The 25,275-nt window shown below is 37.4% G+C and overlaps 2 protein-coding genes across 2 annotated transcripts; one reads left to right on the top strand and one right to left on the bottom strand.

Annotated features, from left to right (window-relative positions):
• Positions 1 to 8,954: 8,954 nt before the first annotated feature.
• LOC149001929 (uncharacterized) lies at positions 8,955 to 11,823 on the bottom strand. Its single transcript, XM_089138937.1, has 2 exons — positions 11,561 to 11,823; positions 8,955 to 11,423 (listed from the first exon to the last, which is right to left on the bottom strand). Exon 2 carries the CDS (start codon positions 11,362 to 11,364, stop codon positions 10,054 to 10,056), a length of 1,311 nt encoding a protein of 436 aa, XP_088995063.1. The 5' UTR covers positions 11,365 to 11,423; positions 11,561 to 11,823; the 3' UTR covers positions 8,955 to 10,053.
• Positions 11,824 to 18,471: 6,648 nt separating this feature from the next.
• Positions 18,472 to 25,015, top strand: LOC149001928 (RING/U-box superfamily protein). Its single transcript, XM_089137837.1, has 4 exons — positions 18,472 to 18,862; positions 19,088 to 19,236; positions 24,235 to 24,339; positions 24,425 to 25,015. The coding sequence occupies exons 1-4, from the start codon at positions 18,812 to 18,814 to the stop codon at positions 24,834 to 24,836; spliced, it is 717 nt and encodes a 238-aa protein (XP_088993963.1). The 5' UTR covers positions 18,472 to 18,811; the 3' UTR covers positions 24,837 to 25,015.
• Positions 25,016 to 25,275: the final 260 nt, after the last annotated feature.

Below are 25,275 nucleotides of genomic sequence, written 5' to 3'. Positions count from 1 at the left end.
ATTTTAAATTTTAAATTGTTCAATACTGTGAGATTACCTAATTGATATTTAACATCTCATTTTTGCTGCGGTAAATGATCAATATCCATAGCAGGAGAAGGTTTAAGTCCAAGAAGAGGACTACATTTCGTATATTTACATTTATCGTAAATATTATTTGAAAGATGAAAGAATTATAATTGTAAAAATGGAGTCCCATTCCCCACCTTTTTGAGAGTATATTTATTCAATGTATAAGGAAGGTCCTACCTTACTAGCTTTTAGAAATGGGTTCTATCTAATTTTTTTTTCCTTTTTTGGGTAAAGAAGAGGGATGTAGTAGGGGCTCGACTTAAGTGCTATGTAATTAATGTGCAACACTGTAGTGCGAACAATCGAGATTGAGATCACGACCGTTCATTTCCAAAAAGTCAGTTTTCACACTTTTTGAAATGAACGGTCAAGATTGAAATCTTAGTTGAGATCTCGATCTCAACCATTCGCTCTTGTGAACTACTAGCGCAAGCACTGATCCCGTCAATGCAGCACCACTGGAGGCCAAGTATAGTCCACAGAGACAATACCGATCCCATGTTCAGGTTAAAGAGCACGCAATTGTCAATTTCCACGTGGGAGTGAGCTTGGAACCATTAGATCACCACCCTCGGTGGAGGGCCCTATCCCATTATATGGATCTTAGTTCGCTACAGTCGATACCTGCAGGATTCTCAAATCGTGGCATATAGTGCTTTGAGATCCAACGATTGTGGTTACAAGGGCAAGAAGATTGTAGCTGTTGAATTTTAAAAATGTCACATATGACCATTTTAGGGCCACATGACACATACGCATGACCCAGGGAGGGGAATCAATTATGTGGCGGTAAGGATGGTGAATCCTTAAGGGGAGGTAATCACGGATTTTTGTCCGCTGCAGTTCTGACACCCTCCGGTTTCCCCCTGTTCTCCATTGGATTTTTGACACGTATTAAATTCTCATCCAACGGTAAAAAACGTTCCATTCCAAATGAGGAGGAGTTGGGGATTGAACGACCTTCTTCCCTTTTCTTTGGTTTTTCCCTACTGCCGTTGTTCTTCCGCTTGAAGACCTCAGTCGTCACCGTCGCTCACGAATCAAGCCGATTATCTCCTACTGCTTCGAGCATCAGCGTGCAAAATCCAAGACCAAAACCTCTATCAGCGTTCTGCAACTCTCGACCTCACCGCTAGGTAAACTTCATTTTTCATTTCTTTCCCAAACAAAGAACAGAGATTCTGCTGTATTAAGAACTTCTTCAAGGCAGCCGAACTCCATGTAAGAAGTTCTCTGCCAACCATTTTTCATTTCTTTCCCAAACGGATTTGGAGATTGTGGAGATTCCATTTTGCATTTTTCATTTCTTTCTCAACTGAACAGAGATTCTATTTTTCATTTATTTCCCAACAAATTTAAGAAGTTCTCTGCCGGATGGGTCTCTCAGCTTCTTGGTCGTTGGAGATTGGGGTACAAGAGAAGTTCTTCACCTTCTCATAAATTAATTTTTTTATAAATTAAGAATGGAGAGAAATAGAGTCAGATGGTTGTTTATCATCTTAAGAACAAACCATTTAAAATCCAGTGATTCGTGAGGAATGATGGCACCTGAGGTCTTCAAATGGAAGAACAGCGGCAACGAACGATGGCACCTGAGTTCTTCAAATGAAAGAAAAGCGGCAGCGAACGATGGCACCTGAATTCTTCAAATGGAAGAAAAGCGGCAACGAACCACCTGAGGTCTTCAAATGGAAGAACAACGGCAGCGAACGAGAACACCTGAGTTCTTCAAACGATGGCAGCCGAAGAGGAAAAAACTGAACGAAGGAAGAAGTTTGTTCAAGTCCCAACTCTGATTTTGAAAATGAAATGGTTTTGATCGTTGGATTAAGATTTAACAGGTGTCAAAAATCTAAGGGAGAACCGGGGGAAACCGGAGGATGTCAGAACCGTAGAGGACAAAAATCCATGATTCACCCATCTAGCTCAAAGCATTCGAACTCCTAACAAGCAAAATATTTTACCCCAAAAAAGAAAAATCCCTATTTGAGTCATGGTTACATTAGGAACATTCCGCCAACTTTATTCTTATGTGAAATCCTCTTAAGATTTTGTGGAATTTCTTCATTCTAATTATCTTCTATGATTGATTTCTTCGACTATATAAACCTAGTTGAAGGCTTCTAGTTACCATATTAGCCTATTTTTTTTCTACCCTCTTTGCTCTAGAGTGAATTCCCATTCACTCTGGCTTATTAATGAATCTTCCGGATCGATTTCGGAGAAGACCTAATATGAGATTTGTTAGGTTTTCATTATTTTTGTTTTGTTTGTTGTTTAAACTATGATAGATCATGTTCTAGTATTATTTTAGAATTTTCTAAGTATTTTCAAAGTAGTTTAGAACCCAATCGGGAAGCCTTTTAACAACCGAGTTAATTATGTTCAAACGCATAGGTTGGTTGATTGGTCTAGTTGCCCCAGGCGACCAGCCTTGCCCTGGTTAGGGGTGCAAGTTTGGCCCTGGCGATCTTGACTCGCCCTAAACCCACCTTGAGCTCGAATAGGGCTTGAGCTAAATATTTTGGCCCTGAACTAGGGCCAAGGGTGGGCCTGGGATTACTCTCTGGCCCGCCCAGTCCATCACGGCCTATCCTTAATTTTGGCCCTGATTCTAGCCCTGATTTTGACCCTGATTTTGAACCTGATCTTGGCCCTGATTTTGGCCCTAATTCTGATCCTGATCCTAGCTCTGATCTTGGTCCTAATATTGGCCCTAATCTTAGCCTTGATCTAGGCCCATGATTTTGGCCCTAATTTGAGTTTGGACCCTCCACCCATTTGGAGATGAATTAACTATAATCCACATGGGTGAATATTTGACACCTGTCAAATTATTAAAAGCAAGATCATGTTTTGTAAAAAAATTAATAAAAATAAATAATATCTTCATTACCAATGTAGTAAGCATCCACCTGATTTTGGTCTGATCTTGACCGTAATTTTGGCTCTAGTCTTAATGTTAATTTGACCCTCATTATGTATTAGATTTTTACCCTAATCTTCACATTAACATTGATATAACTATAAGTCTCAACTTTGACCTTCAGTCATTTTGATAATATTAGACTATGAGTTCACTTTTTATATTATTTTTAAGATCATTTTTATTTCTTGAATTAAGTCATTCTTAGTTCCAAAAAATCATTGAATTTTTTTTTGGACTAAGGCGAGATAATATATTATAAATAATAAAAGTTAGTATATAAAGAATTTATATCTAACAAATCTACACCCCAACTTCTCAGCATGAATATTGACATCTTTCTTTTGCCTCCAAAGTGATATTTTAGAGAAGAAGAAAAAAACTATTAAGGACAGATAACTATGTTTGTAACTAAAATATAATTTTCTTTAACCAAGAAAAAAAATATCAATACTAAATTATCGTTGATTTACTTGTTAACAAAGTTTTGAATTTTTTTTTTTTTTTTTTGAATAAGGATATCAATGGGAGGAGTTTTCAATTTCCATCATCAAAGCAATGAGAGACTTTCAGAGATCAATATAGTATTATGGAGTATGAATTTATTTATGTTTAAAGCAACACTATCAACTTATTGATTATTTTATCATTTTGTATGAGCTTGAATCATCTTATATTCCTATGAATTTTATTTTTAATTTACTTATGATACTTTTATTTTTACTATTATTATTATTTTTTTATGAATTTACATTTGTTACTTTATGTCCAAGAATATGACTAATTAGGATCAGGGCCAGGGATATGGTCAATCAGGGCTAGGGACAGGGCCAATCAGGGTCAGGGCCAAGGCCAGGCCAACCCATCCTGACCCGACCCAATTAGGGCAGGAATGGCTTGGCTTGGCCCTGTAGGGCTTAGGGTCAGGGACAATAATCCTTGGCCCTGAACTAGGGTCAAGGAGGGAATGGGCTCAGATTATAACATATAGGGCTGGGCTTGGGATTGCAAAAGCCCGGCCCAGCCCAGCCCAATTGCAGCCCTAGCCCTGGTTGACTACTCAAGTTGCCCCGGGCAAACAGCCCTACCCTGTTGACTACTTTGGTTGCCCCAGGCAACCACTCCGACCAACCACACCCTACAATGTTGGTCTTTTGTTTTTCTTTTCGATGTCAGACTTCTAGGTTTATTTATAACTTTGAACCAACATGTTAATAGGACTTTTTGGGAAGCGTGAACATACTATTTGACTTACTTTTCAAAGTTGTAAATAATAGCAATGTGAGGACATTCACTTGCATATAACCATTGTTACTTTCTTAAATAATATGAACTTATTTATTATTAAGCATGTTGTTTTAAGATTTAGGAATGATGCATATGATTCTAAAATTACAGAATATAAATCGTTTGTTATTGATATTGAAGTATGGTCAACATTTGACACTATGGACATAAATTGATTTATGAATTGGAAATGCGATTGAACCTTTTACTACTTTGTGGAAAGTGAATGTATGTTGTGATTGTGAATTGGGTAATACCTATTTGGGTGTTTTTGGCTTAGGACATTAGTGAAGGTGGTATGGGACACAATTCTTTGATGCCTTCCAACACTTTTCATTATTATTGGTTGCCATGACTAGGAAGTCTAGAGGAGTTTGGTTAGGTACTTCGTCATATCATCACCTTATCAGCCGGGTATTGATGCCGAGTGACCCGTGACAACAATATTTGGTTGGTGAGCACCCCAAGACTGCAAGAAGAATGAGGGGACACAACATTGTCGTGGGGGCCATTCATTGGTAGGATTAATATAATAGGCTTGGGGCTCGTGGGCACCCAAGATAAGGCGAGAAGCATTAGGGGACACGAGAGCTTCCCACCCATTATATGTGGATGACTAGTAGGGTTAAGGGAAGGCATAGTCCAAGAAAGAAACGTCGACTCTAGATAAGGAAGGATATTAAACAAAAAAGGGGAGAAGCATGAGGGGAGGTATCTAGACTTAGAATGATGTGACTAAGTAGATGACTTGCATTAGGTTAGGTTTATCCCTGACATGTGCTAGTTCTCATGCAAATGGTGTGGTGAGAGAGTGGTGACCTAAACCCTAGCCATGGTAATAGTGCAAGAAGGATGATTGTACCCCTTACCCGGGATCTCAAAACCGCTAACCAATCCATGAGAGATCAGAGTGACGAGACCTACCCAGAGGAGGATGATGTTCTATCTTAATATATGTCTACCATTAGAGATTAACATCTATTAGAGTATAATTGCATTGTTGCATTCTACTTCATGTCATTTTGCACTATATGATGTATTGATTTGGATTATGATATTGGTTATTTGTTTGTGAACTACTCCCTGAGTTCTTTTGAGCTCACCCTTCGGGAAATTTGTTGTTTAGATGACCATGCAAGTGTAGAAGAGATCCCAGGCTCCGGTTCGGAGATATTTCTCCTTTATTATTCAGCTGAGGAAGTAATGAGAACTGACAGTAGCTCTTGGTATGATCCCAGTACCACTATGGCGCATTATTATGGCTCTGATCTACAATGATAGAAGATGCCTCATTCGTCAATGGGACTTTAAACTAGATATTGATCTTAAGTTGCAGGTATATAAACAATTGGAGAAGAAGGCGAAACATTAGAACACTTGGAAATTTTGACTCTTCTTTATCCTTTCCAATTGTTTACTTTATTTTTGTCGTTACTTGCATACTCTAATTTGGTTTTAAGATCTTTGTTACTTGACATATTTCTTTATATTATAATATTGATTTATTCTTGCTCATTATTGGACTGTTGTGTGGAATGATTGGTGATTATCTAAAACTTGATCTGTAGGACTGTGGATCACACCCCTGAGTATTTGGGTAAATGGATATCGGCTAGGGGGATGTGACTCCAAGCCATTAATTTCCACAAGTCAGCTTGGTTTTCAGCCCAAATACACCGACAAAGTTCAAGTGATGGTTCTCAAAGTTGCTGAAAATATCATATACTAAACCCCCCCCCCTCCAAGTATCTTGGCTTACCCCTTGAGATTGGGACTTCCAAAGTTGACACCTTTGCTTTCCTACATGAGAGAGTTACTAAGAAAATACAAAGCTAGAAATTCAAATTATTGTCCCATGCAGGCCGAGAAACTATGCTAAAATCGGTTGCTTTTGCTCTTCGTCAATATACAGGTACACACTTCAAAATTCCAAAAAAAAAAAAAACTGAATGTGATTAAGCAAGCTTCGGCGGCACGCTTCTACTGGGGAGAGCAAGGAGAAAACTCGAAAATTCAATGGATCTCATGGGAAAGACTATGTCATTCTAAAGAGATTGATGGGCTCAGTTTCAGGGATTCACGCAAATAGAATTTAGCACTCCTAACAAAAATGGCTTATAGACACTGGAAACATCCTGATTCATTATGGGCAAGGTTCACAAAAGCCATATACTTTCCCGAGTCTGGTTTTCGAAGCAAAATTGGGGTGGAACCCATCTTAGGCGTGGAGAAGCCTAATTCTGGAAAAACAAACATAATGTAAACACCTCAGATGGCGTGTGGAAAAGGAGACAAAATCCATACTTGCAACATCAATGGTTACCTAGCACACCAAATGGGAAAGTCAAACACCCAAAACCCACTCATGCAATTTGGAGAAGGTCTCAGAGGTAATAAACGAACCAGGAAGAACATGGAAGGAAGACCTGTTATTACACTTCTTTCATCCAAAGGACGCATATCAAATTACGAAAATCAAATTGGGTCTATTTCCAAGGGGAAGACTTTCAAGAATGGGGAGTGTTAAAGAACGGGATCTTCTCTATTATGTCAGCCTACCATGCTACAAATAATGATAATGATCATGTTGTATATGGTAAGGAATCGACATCAAATGCCCCTCGCTGGAAAATGATTAACACAAAGATATGGAAGTCTATATGGAGAGCTAAAGCCATGCCTAAAGTTAAACATTTTATTTGGAGAGCATGCACTCAAGGGTTACCAGTCGGTGAGGCTTTCCATCGGCGCCAGATCCCTGTAGATTCATTCTGCTGCAAATGTTCAAACAAAAGCAAAGATGTGGAACACCTCCTATTTCAATGCCCATACGCTCGAGCTGTTTGGTTTTCTAGTACTCTCTCATACTACTCACTGGAGGATGCAAAAATAGATGATCGACTTCAACACTTTCTAGAGGTTCCGTTGGAGAAGAAGGAAGCACAAAAATTTCAGGAATGATGTGGTTTTCAACAGAAGAAAATGGGAACCTTTTGAAGTAGCTGAAACAGCCATCATCACCTCCCAATTCCCAACCCCTAGCAGAACAGGCCCGTTTTCAAACAAAATGGGTAAAGGCACCGAGTCAATGAGCTAGAGTCATCTATGATGCAGCCTTTAAGGGCTCATCACAAAAAAAATGGGCATATGGCTCACAGACCATCAAGGGAGAACTCTGGAAGCGGCTTTTTAGAATCTATCACTTGTTCAAGTGCAAAGATGTGAGAGGCTTTAACAGTTCAATCTGGTATGCTTCAAGCTTTAGGCGAAGGCATCGACAAACTTGTCGTGGAATCGAACTGCAAGGAGTTTATCTTATTGTTACAGTCAGTAGGAAAAGCTCCAGATTCGGATATGGAGTCCATTATTTCTGATATAAGGACTTTTCAATCATCTCTTGTTGACTGCATTTTTGCTTTTGTTCCTAGGTTGGTTAATTGTGCTGCTGACCGCCTAGCAAAGGAGGGCCAGTTGGCTGCAAGCCCAATTGTTTGGCCCAACTTCACTACTTGGCTTTGTTGTTATATCGGCTATTGCCTAGCTCTATTTGCTTGATCAATAAAGTCCAGTTCACTACCCAAAAAAAAAAGTAAGGATCACTCAATAGTGTCCTAAATAATAATTGTCTCCTACATTAGTTTTCTGGATTTTTATTTGCAGTAGCCATCAGACAATGTTGATTGTACCATGTAATCAAAATATGATCGAACGGCTGAGAATTAAATGGCGGGTTTATTTGTAAATACTACTTTTTATTTTTACATTTTAAGGCTTTGAAGTTTACTAATTTACAAAATCAGACCCCTCATTTGAAGGCTCAAGGGCCAGAATTCATTTTGATGACATGGCTTAATCCTGAGCGTTCGCAGCTAAGTAAATGTGCAGCACTGAAGCAAAATAAGAAAAACTAACCGTGGATAACGAGTAATATTCGATTATGATGAAAGTAGGTTATCAACCCTGAATCAGAGTTTGAATCCGGGTCGAGCATATTAATTATATAAAGCTCACCTAGATGTAGAGTGTAGATTGAAGCCTTCTTTTCGTTACCTATGCGATTCTTACACACAGTGAAGTTCCTCTTATAAAGCTTGATGTACCCAAATCTTTCTTTTGCTTTCCGTTACCTTGTGATTTTACTCCCAAACAAGAAGTGCCACACCTTAGCCTGGAACAGTTTCTGCTCAGTAACACTGTGTAGCTATCAAGTTTGGACTGCTACAGAACCATTCTTTAGACAAAACAATTTGGGTAACTCTGCCCATGACCTGGTTTAATGAATTCAGTCTAATTCTCAGTTTTGCTGAGGACAATTCTCTGAAACTCTTAATCATTCTGTTGTTGAATATGGGAAGTAGATTAATGCTAACCACATTAAGTTGAGTCACCTTGTTGGATCAGACAAATTCATCACATAGCATGCCAGTTATATGCTATGATTCTTGACCTGGAAGCCTGGGGCAAACAGAAACGCTGGAACCTGATGGACAAAGCATTACAGACCAGGAAAATAAATAAGAAGAAAGTTTCTGCTGGCATTTTCATCAAGAAACCACAATTTCATGATTTTTCCTTGCCAAGGCCCTGTTTACATCTCTCCTTGGCACAGTAGAGATCTTGAAGAATTGGACATCATGTATATTTAGAGCATCCATGAAATGAATAAGAGCTGCTTGCACATTGTCTGTTAAGTCAAAATACAGTCACAACCAATGTATCAGAAGATTCAACAATGGAGGCTTTGTAGTGATCTTCACCCAAACAGGTGATACTGACATGAATGGAGGAGTTCAAACTTGTAATACAATCATTTTCTGCATTATGGATTACCAATATCATGGCCAGAACTGCATAGATATTCTCAAAACCAGTTCCTGTTCTGTATTTATCTAGTTAAGTTTTCCAACTTCAGTTCCACTATGCAGAGAATCAAATTAAATTGGGGATAACTTGAGTTTCATGTTTGAACGAACACCAAGAAATCATGAACAGAAACAGAAACAAATCGAAGGAACATAGAAACTTAACTTGGTTGACACACCAACATGAATGCTACGTCCATGGGTGAAGAACAACTTTCACTATCTAGTAAGAAGACAATGGAGATCTCCCAACCAGCCTAAGCCCTCTACTTCCATCACAGATCTCACAGATCGGGTCATTCAAGTTGCCCACCAAAATATGTCAGTGCGGATCCATCTTCAAAATCGGGTACAAGAATTCGAATCACAAATGATATTTCACTTGTCTGATATGTCAACCATACTTAACCAAAGAATGAAAGCAATTTGACACTATCCAAAGATACCAGTTTTGTGACATAAGGCAATCAACAATTTATGCATAAACATACTCGCCATGCTTTGAAACATAAGCTCCATTGTCAACCTTGAACAAGATGATTATGAATAATCTAGAACTTTATAATCTCGTACAATAAAACAGAAAGCAAGCAATTACAATGCTACCAGATAGCTGTTGCAGGAAACTAATTGAGACACACAAATGGATTACCAAGTCAGCATACCATGCTTCTGTATGCACAGAATTACACATTTCTCCATCTTCTTCTTCTTCTTGTCTGCTGAATTTTGCCTCAGACAAAGGGTGTAAGAAGACCAGTTAGTCACAATGCACAGATCAACTTAGGACTTGATGATATTAATCCCATATCATAAGCAACATTTAGATACAAAAGAAAACCAAATTACTGAAGCTAAACTCTCAGGTTCTACTAGAAACTTCATTCACTTTGTAAAACCTGCTATCTAGAAAAAGGCTCTGCTACCATAGAATACCCTTGAGCAATCCTTTTTCTTTTTATCAGTTTCAAGATTGTTGTTAGGATTCTGAATAACGACACCATCTTTTTCAGGTTCAACTTTATCAAGATTCATTGGTAGCTTCATCTTTGCCAATGATTCAGTAAACTGTTGCATGCTTCTCATATACATATCAACTATCTGCTTCTGCATTGCATTCTGCTCAGCCTCAAGGTTGATGTTCCCAAGTGGTACTGTAAAAGCAGGAGCTAATTTGGATCCTTCGTCGTCCTTGTTTGTGAAACTGGGCTCTTTCTCCTCTCTGGCATCGGAAGCTTTCCTTGAGGTTGGTGTGTCTGGAGAAGCCAGAGAGCTCTGATGAGCCTCAACATTTGAATAAGGTGAATCTCCAGCAGCAAGACTCTTTTTCTCCATAGAGTCAACTGAGTTCCTGTCATCACTTAAGCTGGTTTCTGTTGAAAAGAACCCAGAATTTTGGTTGCTTCCATTTGGAGAAATAGATCCACCATAATTCTCCTCCGAAGAATTTATAGTCATGTCATAGTCATCTACTGCCTGATTACAAGCACCAAGATGAAGAAAAGAAGCAGGTCCTACCACACTAGGCCTTGAAGAAGCATCGTGTTCTGCTATATTGAAATACTCAGAAACCATCTGCTGATTCTCCTTCACCACATTGATATCAGGAAATTCAAGTCTCTCATATTCAGCCGGGTCCAATGTCTCAAAGTTGTTGGGATCCAACAACACAACCTCTGAACTTATAGATGAACTAGCAAGTGAATCAGAGAAGGACTTCACAGATGAACTAACAGGTAAAGATGTGTCAAGAAACAGAGTCAGCTTGACAGTTCCAGCAGGTGAATGGATGAGGTCAGTGGAAGAAAGAGTGAAATCTTGGGTAACCTTCCCCTTCCCCGCCACCAAAGACATTGAAACAAGGGTAAATCCCAACAACTGGTCTTCCATATAATTCCTCGCTCTGCTGAGCATCCAAATCTCACATTTAAGAACTGCATCCAGTTGGGTTACTTTCATCCTCAAATTCTCGTTGAATTCAGGGTTCTTCCCACCTCCATTTATGATTCTAGTCGACAGGGTCTCATCTGGACTGTAAGTGAGGGAGAATTTTGCATACACATCTTGTTTGTTATAGATACAGATGTTGTGTATGTTCCTGGCATGATGAACAAATATCTCAAGAAGCCCAGAGAACTCCCTATCTTCATCTGGGTCTACCATAACTTCAGAGTTACGACTGTAATGAAACCCAGATGACCCATTAAAGGATTTCATCTCAAAGAAAGAAATTATCCAGTTCCCACTGAGAATACCCTTTTTTCTAGTTCGAGTTCCTAGAAATGGAGGAAACCCAGATTAAGAACATAGGAGTTTTCAAGATACAATATATCTGATTTTCTATTTGTAAAATTGCTAACAAATGGAAAAGCTTGAAGATAGAATTAAGAGTTGCAGAGGGAGAGAAACTTACTGTTGAGGAATGGAAGTGATGAGAGCTTGAGAGTTGGTGCTGGTCGGTGGTTGGTGTGTAACTTGATTGAATGAAGGGGAAAGAAATAAATTGATGCTGGTGATGACAGATGATGATCATGATGTTACGGAGATTTCTTTTTATCCAACTTTTCAAAATCTCTGGCGTTTTTTCCTCCTCACCTTTTTTCTCCCGGTGGGTGGGGTTGAGACCTGTAAGAAGAGCTTTGCTTGACATTGCAGCTTGCAGAGAAACAAAAATCTTTCCACTAGCTAAATGGAGGACCCACTTGCTTCCCATCTCTCTCATTACACTACACACTTTGTCTGTTTTTTTTTTTTTTTTTTTTTCCCTTGCTAATTTTTCCCATGAGAGGAAAATTCATACTTTTCTCAATCAGGAAAGGGAGATTATTCTGGACGAAGAAAAAACCAGGGAATGAGTTTGCCTGGTCCAGATCTTTTTACTTGCATGAGAGGAAATTTTCTGATACATGTGTTCAATCTAAATATAAAATTTTAAAAAAATATATAAGAATTTAAATATCCTCTTCACCACTCAAAACCATTTTTACTTACATAGGGAGCAAATTTGGACTGTTTGGTTACATAAATTCAAAGATTTCAAATTCCTAGATTCATGAATCTGAGAATTATACCAGTTTGATTGTAAAAATCTTTAGATTCGTGAAATCTAGAGATTCACTTTTTTACACTAAAAACGTGAATCTATAGATTTATGGGTAAAGGGTGAAATCCAGAAATTTAAAAAAAGCTATACATTTGCACATTCATAAAAATTACGTCGATCAAATAGTTTTTTAGGATGAATCCACGTATTTAATTCTACAACCAAACATTTAATTTTATAAATTATGATTCCATAGATTTGAAATCTCTAGATATTTGAAATTCTCGGACTCATGTAACTAAACAGGCCCTTAATACATGAATTTAATCTAAAAATAAAACATATTTTTAAAAAACAATAAGAATTTAAATCCTCTCTCCCTCACTCGAAACATTATTATTTTTTTAATACAACTAAAAATTAACTTTTTAGATATAGGGGATAGGGATATTACATATGCCCTCAGCAATGGTCGAACTTAAGAACTTTTCACTAAAAAGTGTTGGTCTTTATCACTTGAGCAACCTTGGTGGTTCAAAACAAGATTTCATTTTTAAATTAAAAATGTATTATGAATCTGACTATATGAATTGAAATTTTTTCTTTTCATGTGGATAAAGAATGAAAACATTTTTTTTCCTCTTTGATTTCTTAATGAACCAAACAAACTCAATTGGATTTCATTGGAAAGTAGTATATTTTTATAATTTTTTTTTATCCATTCTATTTTATTCCATCAACAAATGGTCTCTTAGATTTACTTTCGGTTGAAAAAATTAATGGAGCTCAAATGATGCTCTTTATGTATGAGTTGTATTTGAATCGTGAATCTTAAGGGATGTTAGCATGTCAGAATGTAACTATGTGGTGGTCGATGCAAGATTGGTAGAGTGATAAGATTGAGATCCATACTTCTCAGTGGAGAGGTCATGGGTTCGACCCTTTTTACAGCCAATAAAGCTCCGTCTGATGATGTAATCAAAGTGCGTGTAAATCTGATTAATAACCAATCTCTTATTCCTCTGGACATTCAGGATATCATTGATGAAATCAGACACATATCAAGAGATTTCATCTTTATTAGCTTCAAACATATCAGTAGGATCGCAAACCTAGTTGCGAATTCCCTAGCACAGTATGCCCTGTCCTCAGTAGGCTGGACAATTTGACAACTTGCTAAATCTTGGCTCCTAGATCTATGTAATCAGGACGTCTTGTGTAACCCTTGCTTTATCTCTTAATAAGCTTTTAAGTTATCAAAAAAATTAAAAAAAAATCAAAGTGCGTGTAAACTGGCCCGGATGAACCTCAAAGAAAAAAATGTATATATAACCATGTGGTGGCTTTCAATATGGAAATCAAAAGCTTTCCTTCTTAAAGGGTTATTTGAACTATCTATGGGTTTAATTTATTTCATAATTTTTTTTGGAATAAGCCTAGTAAATTGATATTCATTCGAATCGAACTATATAAACACCTACCTTGGTATGAACTGGAAATGAAAGTTAGAAAAGAGTTGCAAATTTTTAGCTTTTAAAAGTTGACTTATATTGTCGAACTGAATTAAAGCTACCTAATTTGGATATAATTATGGTTCAAATTTCACTTAAGATGAGACGACAAAATTTCAGTTAAATGCGGGTTTGCCAAGAAATTGAGATGAAACCATAAGTTAGTTTCAAAAGTCAATGGTTTTGGTAAATCTCGTTGATATTTTGACAATTTTAATAATTTTAACGGATAACTACAAAGTTATCTCATGACCACTTTTAACTAATTTCAACCAGCAATATTCCAGGAGTTTCAATAATTTAAATTGGTTTTTTATTTTTTTTTTTTATCAACTTTGACTAGTTACAACCTGTTGATTTTATGCAAAAATAAATAAATAAAAAATCCTTAATTTTGACCCATCTCAATCATAACTCAGTTTTTTACTGATGGAAACCAACATGGAAACCAACATGAAAACCAAGATCTGGATCGATCGCCCTATTTTGATTTGGAGAAACAGTTAGTTTGATTTTGACATTAGTTGTAGAGACACTGAAAAATTCAAAGATAGTGGCTATGGTCACCATTAATGAGTTTGGCAACCACCACTTCTTGCAAGTTTGACAATATTTTTATATTCTGTATTGTATGGTTGCATGGTTCTCTTCCTTCACACTGTTACTTGTTTGACTTTTCAAGCCCTTTTGAACAATTGTAATAAGATTAAGGTCTGTTTAATAATCCGAATATTCAATTAAATCAAATAATTAGATAAGTAGTTTGTGTGGAAAAGTGTGGCCCTTGTATTTATGGGATATTTGTCCTTCATTGGATTGATATTGTCATTTCATTTTAGTAACATGCATGTTACTCTTTTTTTTTTTCTTTCTTCTTCTTTTTCCCTCATGAGAAATCGTTCTTTTTAGTAATATATACATGTTTTGAATGTTTGGCTTGAACCTCTGGCCCCTTTGGCCAAGGTGAATCAACCAAATCAATACTTTCGTTGGTCCTGTTTCATTAAATTTGTAAGGTATTTCTTAGCAATGCACTTTTAAGTAGAAAGCTTGCTGAGAAGAGCGCCTCCTAGTGACAACCAGCTATCAAGAGAGGTTTCTTGGCTGACCTCTCAATAAGCATATCTAACAAGCTATTTCTTAGATAAAATAACGTTGCTAGATAATTCTGTGCATATCTCTCAGACGTTGTCAATCAACGCATTAATTTCCGCATTGAATGCATTGAAATTCATTAAATGCTCATTGACAGCCAAGAAGCTTCTCATTCAGCCTGCGGCTTACTCTAGTATTGCACTCTACCGTTTTGTCTGCCGAAAATTGGACTTGCTGTCACATCTATGTCAGTGTTAATCTGATCACCTTATTAGGTGGGATTATGCACACCTGTATTGAAGCTTCTTGGGGAAGATTGGAGTTTGTTTTGCTGGTCAAGTTAAGTTTCTTACTTAGGCCATCGCCACCCTCCTTCTGGAATCCTGGAATCCTGGAATCCTATGACTATAATATATCTTCACCATCTCAAAGGTATGAAAGTGATATATACACATGAACACTCTACACAAAAGGTAAGTTTTGGATGAGCATTAACTATGGTTTTTGACTCTTTGACAACTACTCAAGAAGACATTTTTTTGGGGTATTTTGGGAGCATTTACTTCTTCCTTTGAGGATTTGTGTTTATTAGAATCTAACTTAATCATTAGAGGTGGCTGTCCGTTTCTAGAGATGACCCACACTCACTTTCTTCATTTTCCAGGAACCAAGAACAATGTTTGATCCCTGAATTAACTAGTTGACCTACAACTAGATTTTGGAGCAACAATACAGATATACACCACTAAGTGTCTTTAGTAATCACTTTGGTTAAAACCTTGAAGGTGGGTAGGCCTTCAATTAATGCTCTTCAAAGAAAATTCCCTATTTTGGGATAGGTTTTGTTTTACATCCCTAAATCCCTTTCCAAGTATTGTTTTATATGAGTCCCAATCTTTTGCATTTATGTAAGGTGTGTGTCTATCCAGCCACCTCTTGAATGCTTTGCTAGTGGTACCAAGCAACCACGAGTAGGTCACGTGTCAGCCATCTAGTGGGGCCATTGGATGCACGCCCTACCTAGATGCAGAGGATCTGGTTATATATATAACCACTTTTTTTTAGTGAAATATATAACCACTTCGGTGGGAGGAAAAAGCTGCAACCCATTCTTTGTTGTATCACTAGTTGCAAAGGAAATGATTCTCCATTTTGTTGTGTATGTACTTGTTGGGGAGACCCCCTGAATTGAAAATCAAGTGTTGCAAAAATACTACATGTATAAATATCCCTAGTTACTGCATTTGTGCAAAGATGGAGGGGAATATAAGCCTACTTAGAAACACCATAGTGGAGCTGATGTCATTGTCTACATGAAGTAAACACAACGACATACTACTTGGCTAATTCAACCATAATTGAGGGATTTTTATTTGCAGCAGTGGTTGAATATTGCAGCCAACGATATAGATTTTGCTATGTATGCAAAAAGAAGTTGGACAGTATAAAATAAAATGACAGAGTTAGTTGTAAATACGACTTTTTATTTTTACATTCAAGGGTTTAATAGTTTACAAATTTACAAAACGAAGCCCCTCACTGTACTTGACTCTAAAATCCCTATTTCATTTGGGATTTGGAGTATTATTCAAAGATGGACTGTTTGATTCAAATTCCACTTCTTCCTCACCAAAAATGGAAAGAGGCAAAGCACTTTGAAGCTTCCCCCACCGTTTCTTGGGGAAACAAATTTACTTTTAGATTCGACGTGATTCAGTGGTGAGTCAATGGCTTTTGTTGAATGATCCGAGAAATCACTAGAATGATTGAAATTTGGCTGGGTTTTAGGAAGATTATTAGAAGTTGCAGTTTGAGTAAAACCATTAAATGGATGAAACAAATCTAATGAAAGAGAATCATAATCCAAACATCAATTGAAATATGAAAAACCAAACGTAGCGCTGCAAATCAAAACAGGAACTCACTGAATCCAATGATTCTTGAAGAAGATGAGTCGCCAAGGTCTAACCTTTGTCTATATAAATGGAAGAATCATTGATCCTGAATAATTGAACTAGAAAAATGCTAATCTAGGGCTTGCGAAATGAGGGATTAGAGTCGTGTAGAGTGAGAGGTTTCGTCTTGTAGATTTTTATAATATAAAACCCTTCAATGTAAAACGTATTTACAACTAAACCCTCACCATTTGATTTTACACAACCCAATTTCTTTTTACACACATGGCAAAATCTACAGTATTCAGCTGCTGTAGCAAATAAAAATTTAAAGAATTAACATTGGCTTTGAAAGAAAGATGGTTTGTCTGAGTACAACAAGCGTAGCTTGGACTCGGGTGCAATAGGTAGACCGCGGTTCATATGTGTGTAACACATGAAAAATAAAGCATGCAAATAGTCATATAGTGATAATAAGTCACTGAATTGTATTTGTAGAAGATGAAATTAAGTTTCATTATACAAATGGCGGGGGGGGGGGTGTGAGGATAACACCACACCACACATACATATTTGGGATTCACCTTCAAAATTTGACACAAGAGGTTCCAAAGGTATAATCCCTACCCATTGTATGGTGCATTTAGCTTGTGTGCTACATAATTAATGCTTAGCACCGTAGCCTATGGTCGAGATTGAAATCTCAACCGTCTGTTTCCCAAAAATCTACACTGTTGGCTGCAACCTTAGTTGTTGCAGCAGATAAAAATTTAGAGAATTGTTGACATTGGCTTTAAAGAAAGATGGTCTGCCCGAATACAACAAGCCTAGCTTGGACTTGGGTGCAGTAGGTAGACCACGGTTCATATGTGTGTAACAAATGGAAAAGAAAGCATGCAAATAGTCATGCAATAAGACACTGAATTGTACTTGTAGAAGAGGAAATAAAGTTTGATTATACAATCTTTCCTCCCCTCTTTTTTTTGTTGTTGGGTGGGGTGGGGGGGGGGGGGGGGGGAGACAACGCCACACCATACCAGACATGCATGTTTGGGATTCATCTTTAAAATTTGACACAAGTGGTCTAAATGTGAAAACCCACTTATGTAGGGCTGAGATCAACCATAGCTAGCACAATGATGTGCAAAACTGAAGCACGACCCTTGTATGTCAATGTGTAGCACTGAAGCACGATCCTTCTATGGTTTGGAATCCTCCCCACCTCAACTAGTGGTCAAAGTCAATTGAATAACCATAGAGATCCATGCAAGAAGAGACGGCTGATCTAATCCATCTTCGCCTTTACTCCATCTTCACCTAGTAGGCGAACAAGAACAAGAAAGTCAAGCAAAGTGACACATCGGATCACTTGATCTCCTCAACAACCTTCTAGTTTCATGCAAGTTTCTTGTCGGTGCTTATTCTCAGTCATCTACCGTCGGTCATTGGACTCATTATCCATTTTTTTTTTTTTTGGTACGGACTCATTATCGATTGAGCAACCCTTCAACAGCATATTCTTATTTTATTTTGTATTTTCTAGACTACCAAACACAGCCTGAGGATAATTCCCGCCTTTGTCTTTTAAGTAAAACAAAAAAAATGCATGTGGGGCCGTAGACAAGTCAAAGTAAACAATATCCTTAGCCATACGATGGGTATCTAGGTCGAAATTGTTGATCATCAATATTATATGTGATAAATAGCATAATAATACTAATAAAAAAAAGGGGAGAAAAGCAAGGGCTTTCGATAACTTCTAGGGTCTCCTCACCCACATGGTTTTCTAGCTTCGCTCCCCAGCTCCCAGTTCTGAGGGGAGAGATCTCTCGAATATGCCAAGAATATTTACTTTTCTTTGGTTCTAAATACCCTTTTCCCTGTTTAATCCATCAAAGTCTCCATTTGTTTTAGGATCCTCTAGTTCCAAATAATGTACAGAATCTGTTCTTCTCTCTTCTTCTGAATCGAATCCCAGTTGGTTCATGATCGACGGTTTCGAAGCTTTCTTTCCCCTTCTTTTCTTTTTCTTCTCATTCTCCTCTTCTCTTCCTCTTCCTCTTCAATTCGCTCTCTGAGCTTAAAATCCTGCCCGGCATCACTCACCTGTCATAATTTTCATGGAGAATGAGCAGATGGACGGTGTTACCAACCTCTGCAACCAAGAACAGGTATTCTTTTCTCTCTTTTTCTTTCTTGTGACGATTTGTGTGTGAAAATGGATCTTTGTGATCCTCTTTCAAGATGCCAGATTGGTTTCTTCTTTTTTCATATATTCCACTTTTCTGGGTTCGGATTTTCTTTTCTGATTTGGGTATATGTTGAATCTTTTCTTTCTAATTGGTTTTCTTGTTTTTGACTCAATTTTGTGCGAAATTTGAAAAAAAATCTTGCAGACTGGTTGTGATGCTGGGAAGGAAATAGAGAATGGAATGTCAGGCTTGAGCTTGGCAGTGTCCGACAGTCATGGTTATTGTGCCATTTGCTTGGAGAAGATACAACTTAAAGAGACGGCTCTTGTAAAAGGTTGCGAGCATGCATACTGGTTTGTCTAACATCTTTGTGTTCTCTTTTCTCTTGGTTTTGTTATTCCATCTGAAGTGAATTATAGTTCATTTTAAATGTGATTGTCTGGCTATCTCTGTAGCATTTCTGGTGTTATTTTTTGATTCATTTTGTTACTTCGAATGAGCAGTAGCACCTTAATGACCTACAATTTGATCTAGCTAAACCATGAGTGGATGAATATCTTGGAAAGTCACCTCTTTTGTTTTCACTATTGATGCGTAACTCTCCAACGTCACCGCTAACATCATTCTTGATGATGTTGTAGTATCCTGTTGAATCTGTTCTGCACTTGATGTAACAATGTTGAAGTACAAGTTGAATTCAGTTTGAGAACTACGCTAAGCCTATTGCTTGTCCCTTAGTGATTCCTTTCTTTAATTGAATGCCATTGCTTCCTTTGCCTCAAAATGAGGAACAAAATAATGACAAAACTTTGATCCGATGGGTTTCTCTGAATTTTTTTCCTGGGGGTGGGGGGCAAATCTATCAGAATGGGGGCCCAAAATCAACAGATAATATCAGACCATGATCAACCAGTGAGAGATCAGTAGATGCTACTAAATTCAGGTTGAGCATGTTATAAAACTTATCTATTTGATTTCCATATCAGTCATTTGAAGCTAATCTGCTTGAGATAGCAGTGAATTGGAAACTCAAGTGAGTTTGACACCATAAACAGAGGCTTAGAGAAAATAATATTGAGAAAACAATTGTGTTGTCAGAGATGAAATCACCAAAACGCTGAAAATCACACAATCCTAATAATGGTAGGACAGCATTAACTATCTAATAGGTTCAAGTTTTAAAAGAGATTGGAAGAGGCAATTATTTTGTGAAGGAAAGTTAGAAACCAGAACAAAGATCAAAATAGAAAATCACTTTCGAATTCAACAATCCTGTTGGCGGTGGGACTGAAATACTGCAGGACTCAAGGATGAACAAAATTACATGATTATTTTGTAGATCGGTGCTTTAAAAAGGAGCAACTGGGAGCAATTCAGTCAGACTTTATGCTGCAAGTTGTTGGTTCGATTACACAAGGGAGGGGCATACAATGATAGGCAGCAAAGACAAAGCTTTTCTCTAATTTAAGCCCTTGTATAATGCTGGACTCCTTTATAGACTATTGAAGAAGACTCAAAATGCTAAAATGGAAGGGCTAACTCAATTTTTAAGTAACAAGGTACTAAAAACTGTGACTAGGGAATTGAAATAAAAAGAAATTAATTCAAAATAAGACTGGACTTGTAAAGTTATAATCTCTAACTAAACACTTAAAAGTAAATATTAAAATTCTTTTGACTATCTAATTCCATATTTCTAGCTCCACCCGTTTTATAGGCAAGTTCTAAAATCTTGTTTGTTTTTTTTTTCTACTAGAGTAAAATATTTGAAGTACTGAAATTATGGTGAGATCTGGTTTTTCCCCCCAACCAGTTCGGGTGGGTTTCAGGTCAAATGAAGGCTTGAAAGTTTATGGAAGCCCATTTTGAGCTATGTAAGCTCATTTAAATTTTTGTATGGCAGAAATAGTTTGCCCAAATTGGTGTTTTGGGTTTGCACCGTTGATTGGAAGTATATAGATGAAACCTGATATATAATTGCACATGTTGCAGATTGTTTTAGTATTAGAGGACACAAATATGGTAAGTACTTTAAGTAAGTAATGAAGTAAAACAACCAAACATATTGTCAAAGATTAATAATGATTAAGTATGTAGTTTTAGATCTCGTACTGCAGAAATAGTTGCCCAAATTGGTGTTTTGGGTTTGCACCGTTGATTGGAAGTATGTAGACGAAACCTGATGTACAATTACACATGTTGCAGATTGTTTTAGTATTGGAGGACACAAACAGTAAGTACTTTAAATAAGTAAGACAACCAAACATATTGTCAATGATGAATAATAATTAAGTAGTTTTCAAGGACATCATCGCATCAATACCCTTCTAAAGTCCTAATATTATTTTCTGGTAATTAGTAATTATTAATAATAACTGTTATACTGTTTTGGATCAATCCTACAAAGAATCCAGTGTTGCCAAAGTCTGTTGTTCTTTGAGTGCAGGACATGCAAATGCCTTGTCAAGAAGAAACAAGTGTAGTCCTTTACATTTGACATATATATTGCATTAGAGATAGACTGAAGGTAACCTGTCTGGGGATATGGGTCACCAAACTGTGAAGAAATGCTATTTGCTCTGATACAAGTCATATAATGTTTGTAGTGTGTATGGCTGGTGGGTTGGAGAAGATGTTGTCGAAAACAGATAATCCAATACATCCGTTTGAGTGGTACCTACTTAATTACCAAATTTCTAAGATTTCAACTGTAACTACTGAAATTTTGACTGAAATAGGGTTAGTCTTCCACTGCGAAGTAGCATTTTGTTTTGGACTCACAAGATACTTGAAATTTCCGAAATCTTTTCTTTTGGGGGGGGGGGGGGGAACCAAGGTCGAAGGTAAGGAACAGTGGCTTGAAAAGCGTCTTCTTCTGAAGGGTGAAGACAGATTATGTGTGTGCCTAATTGTGGCCAACACCATTAAGTTGGGATAATGCTGAGTTTCTTGTTGAAGGGGTGGATGGAGGTCAATTAATTCAGTGGTAGCGGGGGAAGGAGGGAGTCAACTGTAGTCAACTAAAAAGACTTGGGAGTTTGTGAAGCCTTATAATGCTTTAAATTCAAACTGTCGTGTGCTTACAATAAAATGAAAGAGGTAATGGTAAATCCTTTTCACATAGGTATGGTTATCTCACAAGACAAACTCCATCTTAGCTTGATCGGTGATTGAGTAGATTAAAACTCGACTTGTTGTAAGACTAGGAGCTTTAATTGGACAATAATGTCTTACTGTTGTAAGTTCCCTAGACCAAGACTGGTCAACACTAATACTTACAGTATTCCAGAATTGCAGTGACCAAAATCCAACAGAAAATGACTATAATATGGAAAACAGGATCTCTTACTCCAAACTGTTCGATGGGGCTGGTAGTATACTAAAGGATGATATATCAGGGTGGAATATGTACATAAAAAATTTTAGGTTCATCCACTGGGTGGATAGAGGGAAACTGGTGAGAACAAAAAATTGAAGGTTAAGAAAACATGAAATTAGTGACTGAAGACTGTTTTCTGGTCAACACTAATACTTACAGTATTCCAGAATTGCAGTGACCAAAATCCAACAGAAAATGACTATAATATGGAAAACAGGATCTCTTACTCCAAACTGTTCGATGGGGCTGGTAGTATACTAAAGGATGATATCTCAGGGTGGAATATGTACATAAAAAATTTTAGGTTCATCCACTGGGTGGATAGAGGGAAACTGGTGAGAACAAAAAATTGAAGGTTAAGAAAACATGAAATTAGTGACTGAAGACTGTTTTAACTTTCAAATATTTGATCCTGAGGAAAAATTCATAGAGGAGTAACAAGTCAAAAACTCAGAGCATTACTGATTAGGGGAAGTCTCAGGACTAGGAAGGTTATTGCTGAAATCCGAAGGACCAAATACTTTAGAAAAGATCAGTGGGATGGACAGTAAAATTTAATTGATAAATAATAAATTAGTTTTTTAATACCTGGATGTGAGGCTCAAAATTTAAAAGAATGGCTCCTGGATTCTGCTGGACGAGAATCATAATTGAAAACAAAGAAAAGAACATAGGAAGGAGGATCCAGAAGGGCCTGTCACCATTTTGTCTCATAGAGCTGACTCAAAGGCAAGTTCTTCAAAATCCAAATTGTGGTGAGGGTTCTCTCCCCACACATTATTAGTAGATTGCAATTACAAGAGCAAGAGAGAGCAATCCAATGCATGATGCTCCCTCTACTGCAGGGTCTAGGAGGGGCAAATGTACACAGGGGAGGCTGTTTCCAAATGTTGAACCTGCAAATATTACTTGCTTTTTTTGGTTTTGGACCTTCCAAATCATTCCTGTAGGAGATTGCTGAGCTTTTCTGATCCTTGTATAAAAAGATTCACTCTTTTATATAGAATAGGAGGTAGAATCAATAAAGATTTCTATATTGATTCATTCCTGGAGTTGAATGCCTCATTCAAGAACCACTGTGCCAAGACTGACCCATTACAATAATAGAAAATATAGAAACTAGTATCTTTTTGTTATTGCAAAAGAATATCACCTAGATAGTGACACTACAGAAATAGAAACTAGAGAACTTACAAGTAGAAAAAAATAGAAACCACATAAAGATCCACAAAGTATCTAGCACAAAGAAGTCATCCACACCTGAAATCTTTTCCCAAAAGGCCCGAATAGGTCTCATTATATCTAGCATACCTCTGAGTAACCTTTTGTGCAAGCTGTCAACAACCATATTCAAAAACCTGCTGGCGTGTTTTTAGGGAGAATAAAGCTGGAAAAGGGGTTTGAGTACAAGTCGTATATTGGCCCATGGTGTGGGCTTGTCTAGGAGCCAAATCAATGGCCATAATCAGCCTTGTTTTTGGCTCTTTGTATCCATACCCCATTGGACCATGTAGGGCCCTGTTTTTGAAGTTGCCTTACAATGCATTACCAACATTTGCAAATTGTTAGCTAAACAACAAAACAAATAACGAAATCAAATGCAAAGTAACCTATAAGATGGTAAATCTTATATTCCTACGTTCTACCTACTAAAGTGATCCATTATGAAGAGGATCAACTGGCCTGATGTCCCAAACACGTGTAACTGTACACTATCCTGTAGCTGATTACACTGAATTGAGCCCATGTCTGATTGATATGCATCAGCGATTCAGCAAGACGTGCTTGAGTGGGGACTGGTGTCAAGAGAAATCAATTTTTTTTTTTTTTTTTTTTTTTTTTTTTTTTTTTTTTATTTTTTGGTAGAAGTCATGGGAACTCTAAAACTGCCTAGCCTTTAAGTGAACTTATCAAGAATGTTAAGGAGATGATTTAATAGATGTATTAACTATATTTTCAACTTTCTGTGTAGTGTGACATGCATCCTCAGGTGGGCAACATACAATCAAACTCCATTATGCCCGCAATGCAAGCATCCATTTGAGTTTCTGAATGTGCACCGCTCTCTTGATGGGAGGTACAGTGACAGTTCTTCACTTCTTGGCATGTAAATTGTTGCTTATTATGTTTCCTAATATGGAATGTCCCATTCTGTGTAGCAGCATCCGTGACTATATGTTTGAGGAGAGTGTTTGCCTTCTTCTTAGAGCCTCATGGTTCATGCCATTAAAAGTAGAAGTTGAAGAGGAGGTCTGTGATGAATTTGACTATAATTATCAATATGAAGAGGAGGATGAAGATATGGAAGAAGTTTATTATACCAGTTCAAATCTTCGTATTGGAAACCGCCGGTGGGGTGACAGCGGCTATGTGAGCGGAGGAAGAAAAGAGGCTAGGCCTGTCCATAGAGAGTTCCAGGACCATGGTGCTGGTTCATCACGTGGTCCAAAGAATAAAGAGGCTATGAAGGATCCAACAGGGAGACGGGCAAAGAGGGCTCTCAAGCGTGAAGCAGCAGATAAAGCTGCTGCTGTGAAACATCAGCAGCACTTGATAAGGTTGGGACGCAACTGAAGGAGAAAGAATAGTTTTTTGTACATAATTTCCTTAGATTAGCTTTGTGAATAATTACCCAGATAGATAGTTTGGTACTCCTTTCCTAAAACTTTGTTGGATTGTTCAAAGTATCTTTAGTTTCTCTGTTGCTTTGTGCCTATCTTTTGATCCAAACATTATTTTTTGGGGGGGGGGGGGGGGGGATCCATACATTTCATGGTTTGTACAAATCTTATTGAGATTGGCATGTAAGACTATCGTTGTTTACCTGTCTGGCTAGTCACTGTGCCATAGTGGCAGGGCTACCTGCTTCCTTATTAGAGAACATTATTACAGTCTTGAGCTTGACAAGAGTGAGTTTGATTGAAATTTTTTGGGGAAAGGAAAAAAAAACGGGGAAAAAGCAAAAAAAAAAAAAAAAAAAAAAAAAAAAAAAAATGCTTTATGATGTATTTTA

The sequence above is a fragment of the Hakea prostrata genome, chromosome 10 (assembly GCF_041222555.1).
Source record: "Hakea prostrata isolate BN-2017 chromosome 10, UWA_Hpros_2, whole genome shotgun sequence".
NCBI classification, from domain to species: domain Eukaryota; kingdom Viridiplantae; phylum Streptophyta; class Magnoliopsida; order Proteales; family Proteaceae; genus Hakea; species Hakea prostrata.
This window is presented reverse-complemented; position numbering and strand designations above follow the sequence as displayed.

Excerpts from the sequence above, each read along its gene's own strand:
- LOC149001928 (XM_089137837.1), top strand. The coding sequence starts at position 18,812 with ATGGAGAATGAGCAGATGGACGGTGTTACCAACCTCTGCAACCAAGAA. Across the intron at positions 18,863-19,087 it reads ACCTCTGCAACCAAGAACAG|ACTGGTTGTGATGCTGGGAA; the intron begins GTATTCTTTTCT and ends AAAATCTTGCAG. Across the intron at positions 19,237-24,234 it reads GGTTGCGAGCATGCATACTG|TGTGACATGCATCCTCAGGT; the intron begins GTTTGTCTAACA and ends CTTTCTGTGTAG.
- LOC149001929 (XM_089138937.1), bottom strand. The coding sequence starts at position 11,364 with ATGAAATCCTTTAATGGGTCATCTGGGTTTCATTACAGTCGTAACTCT.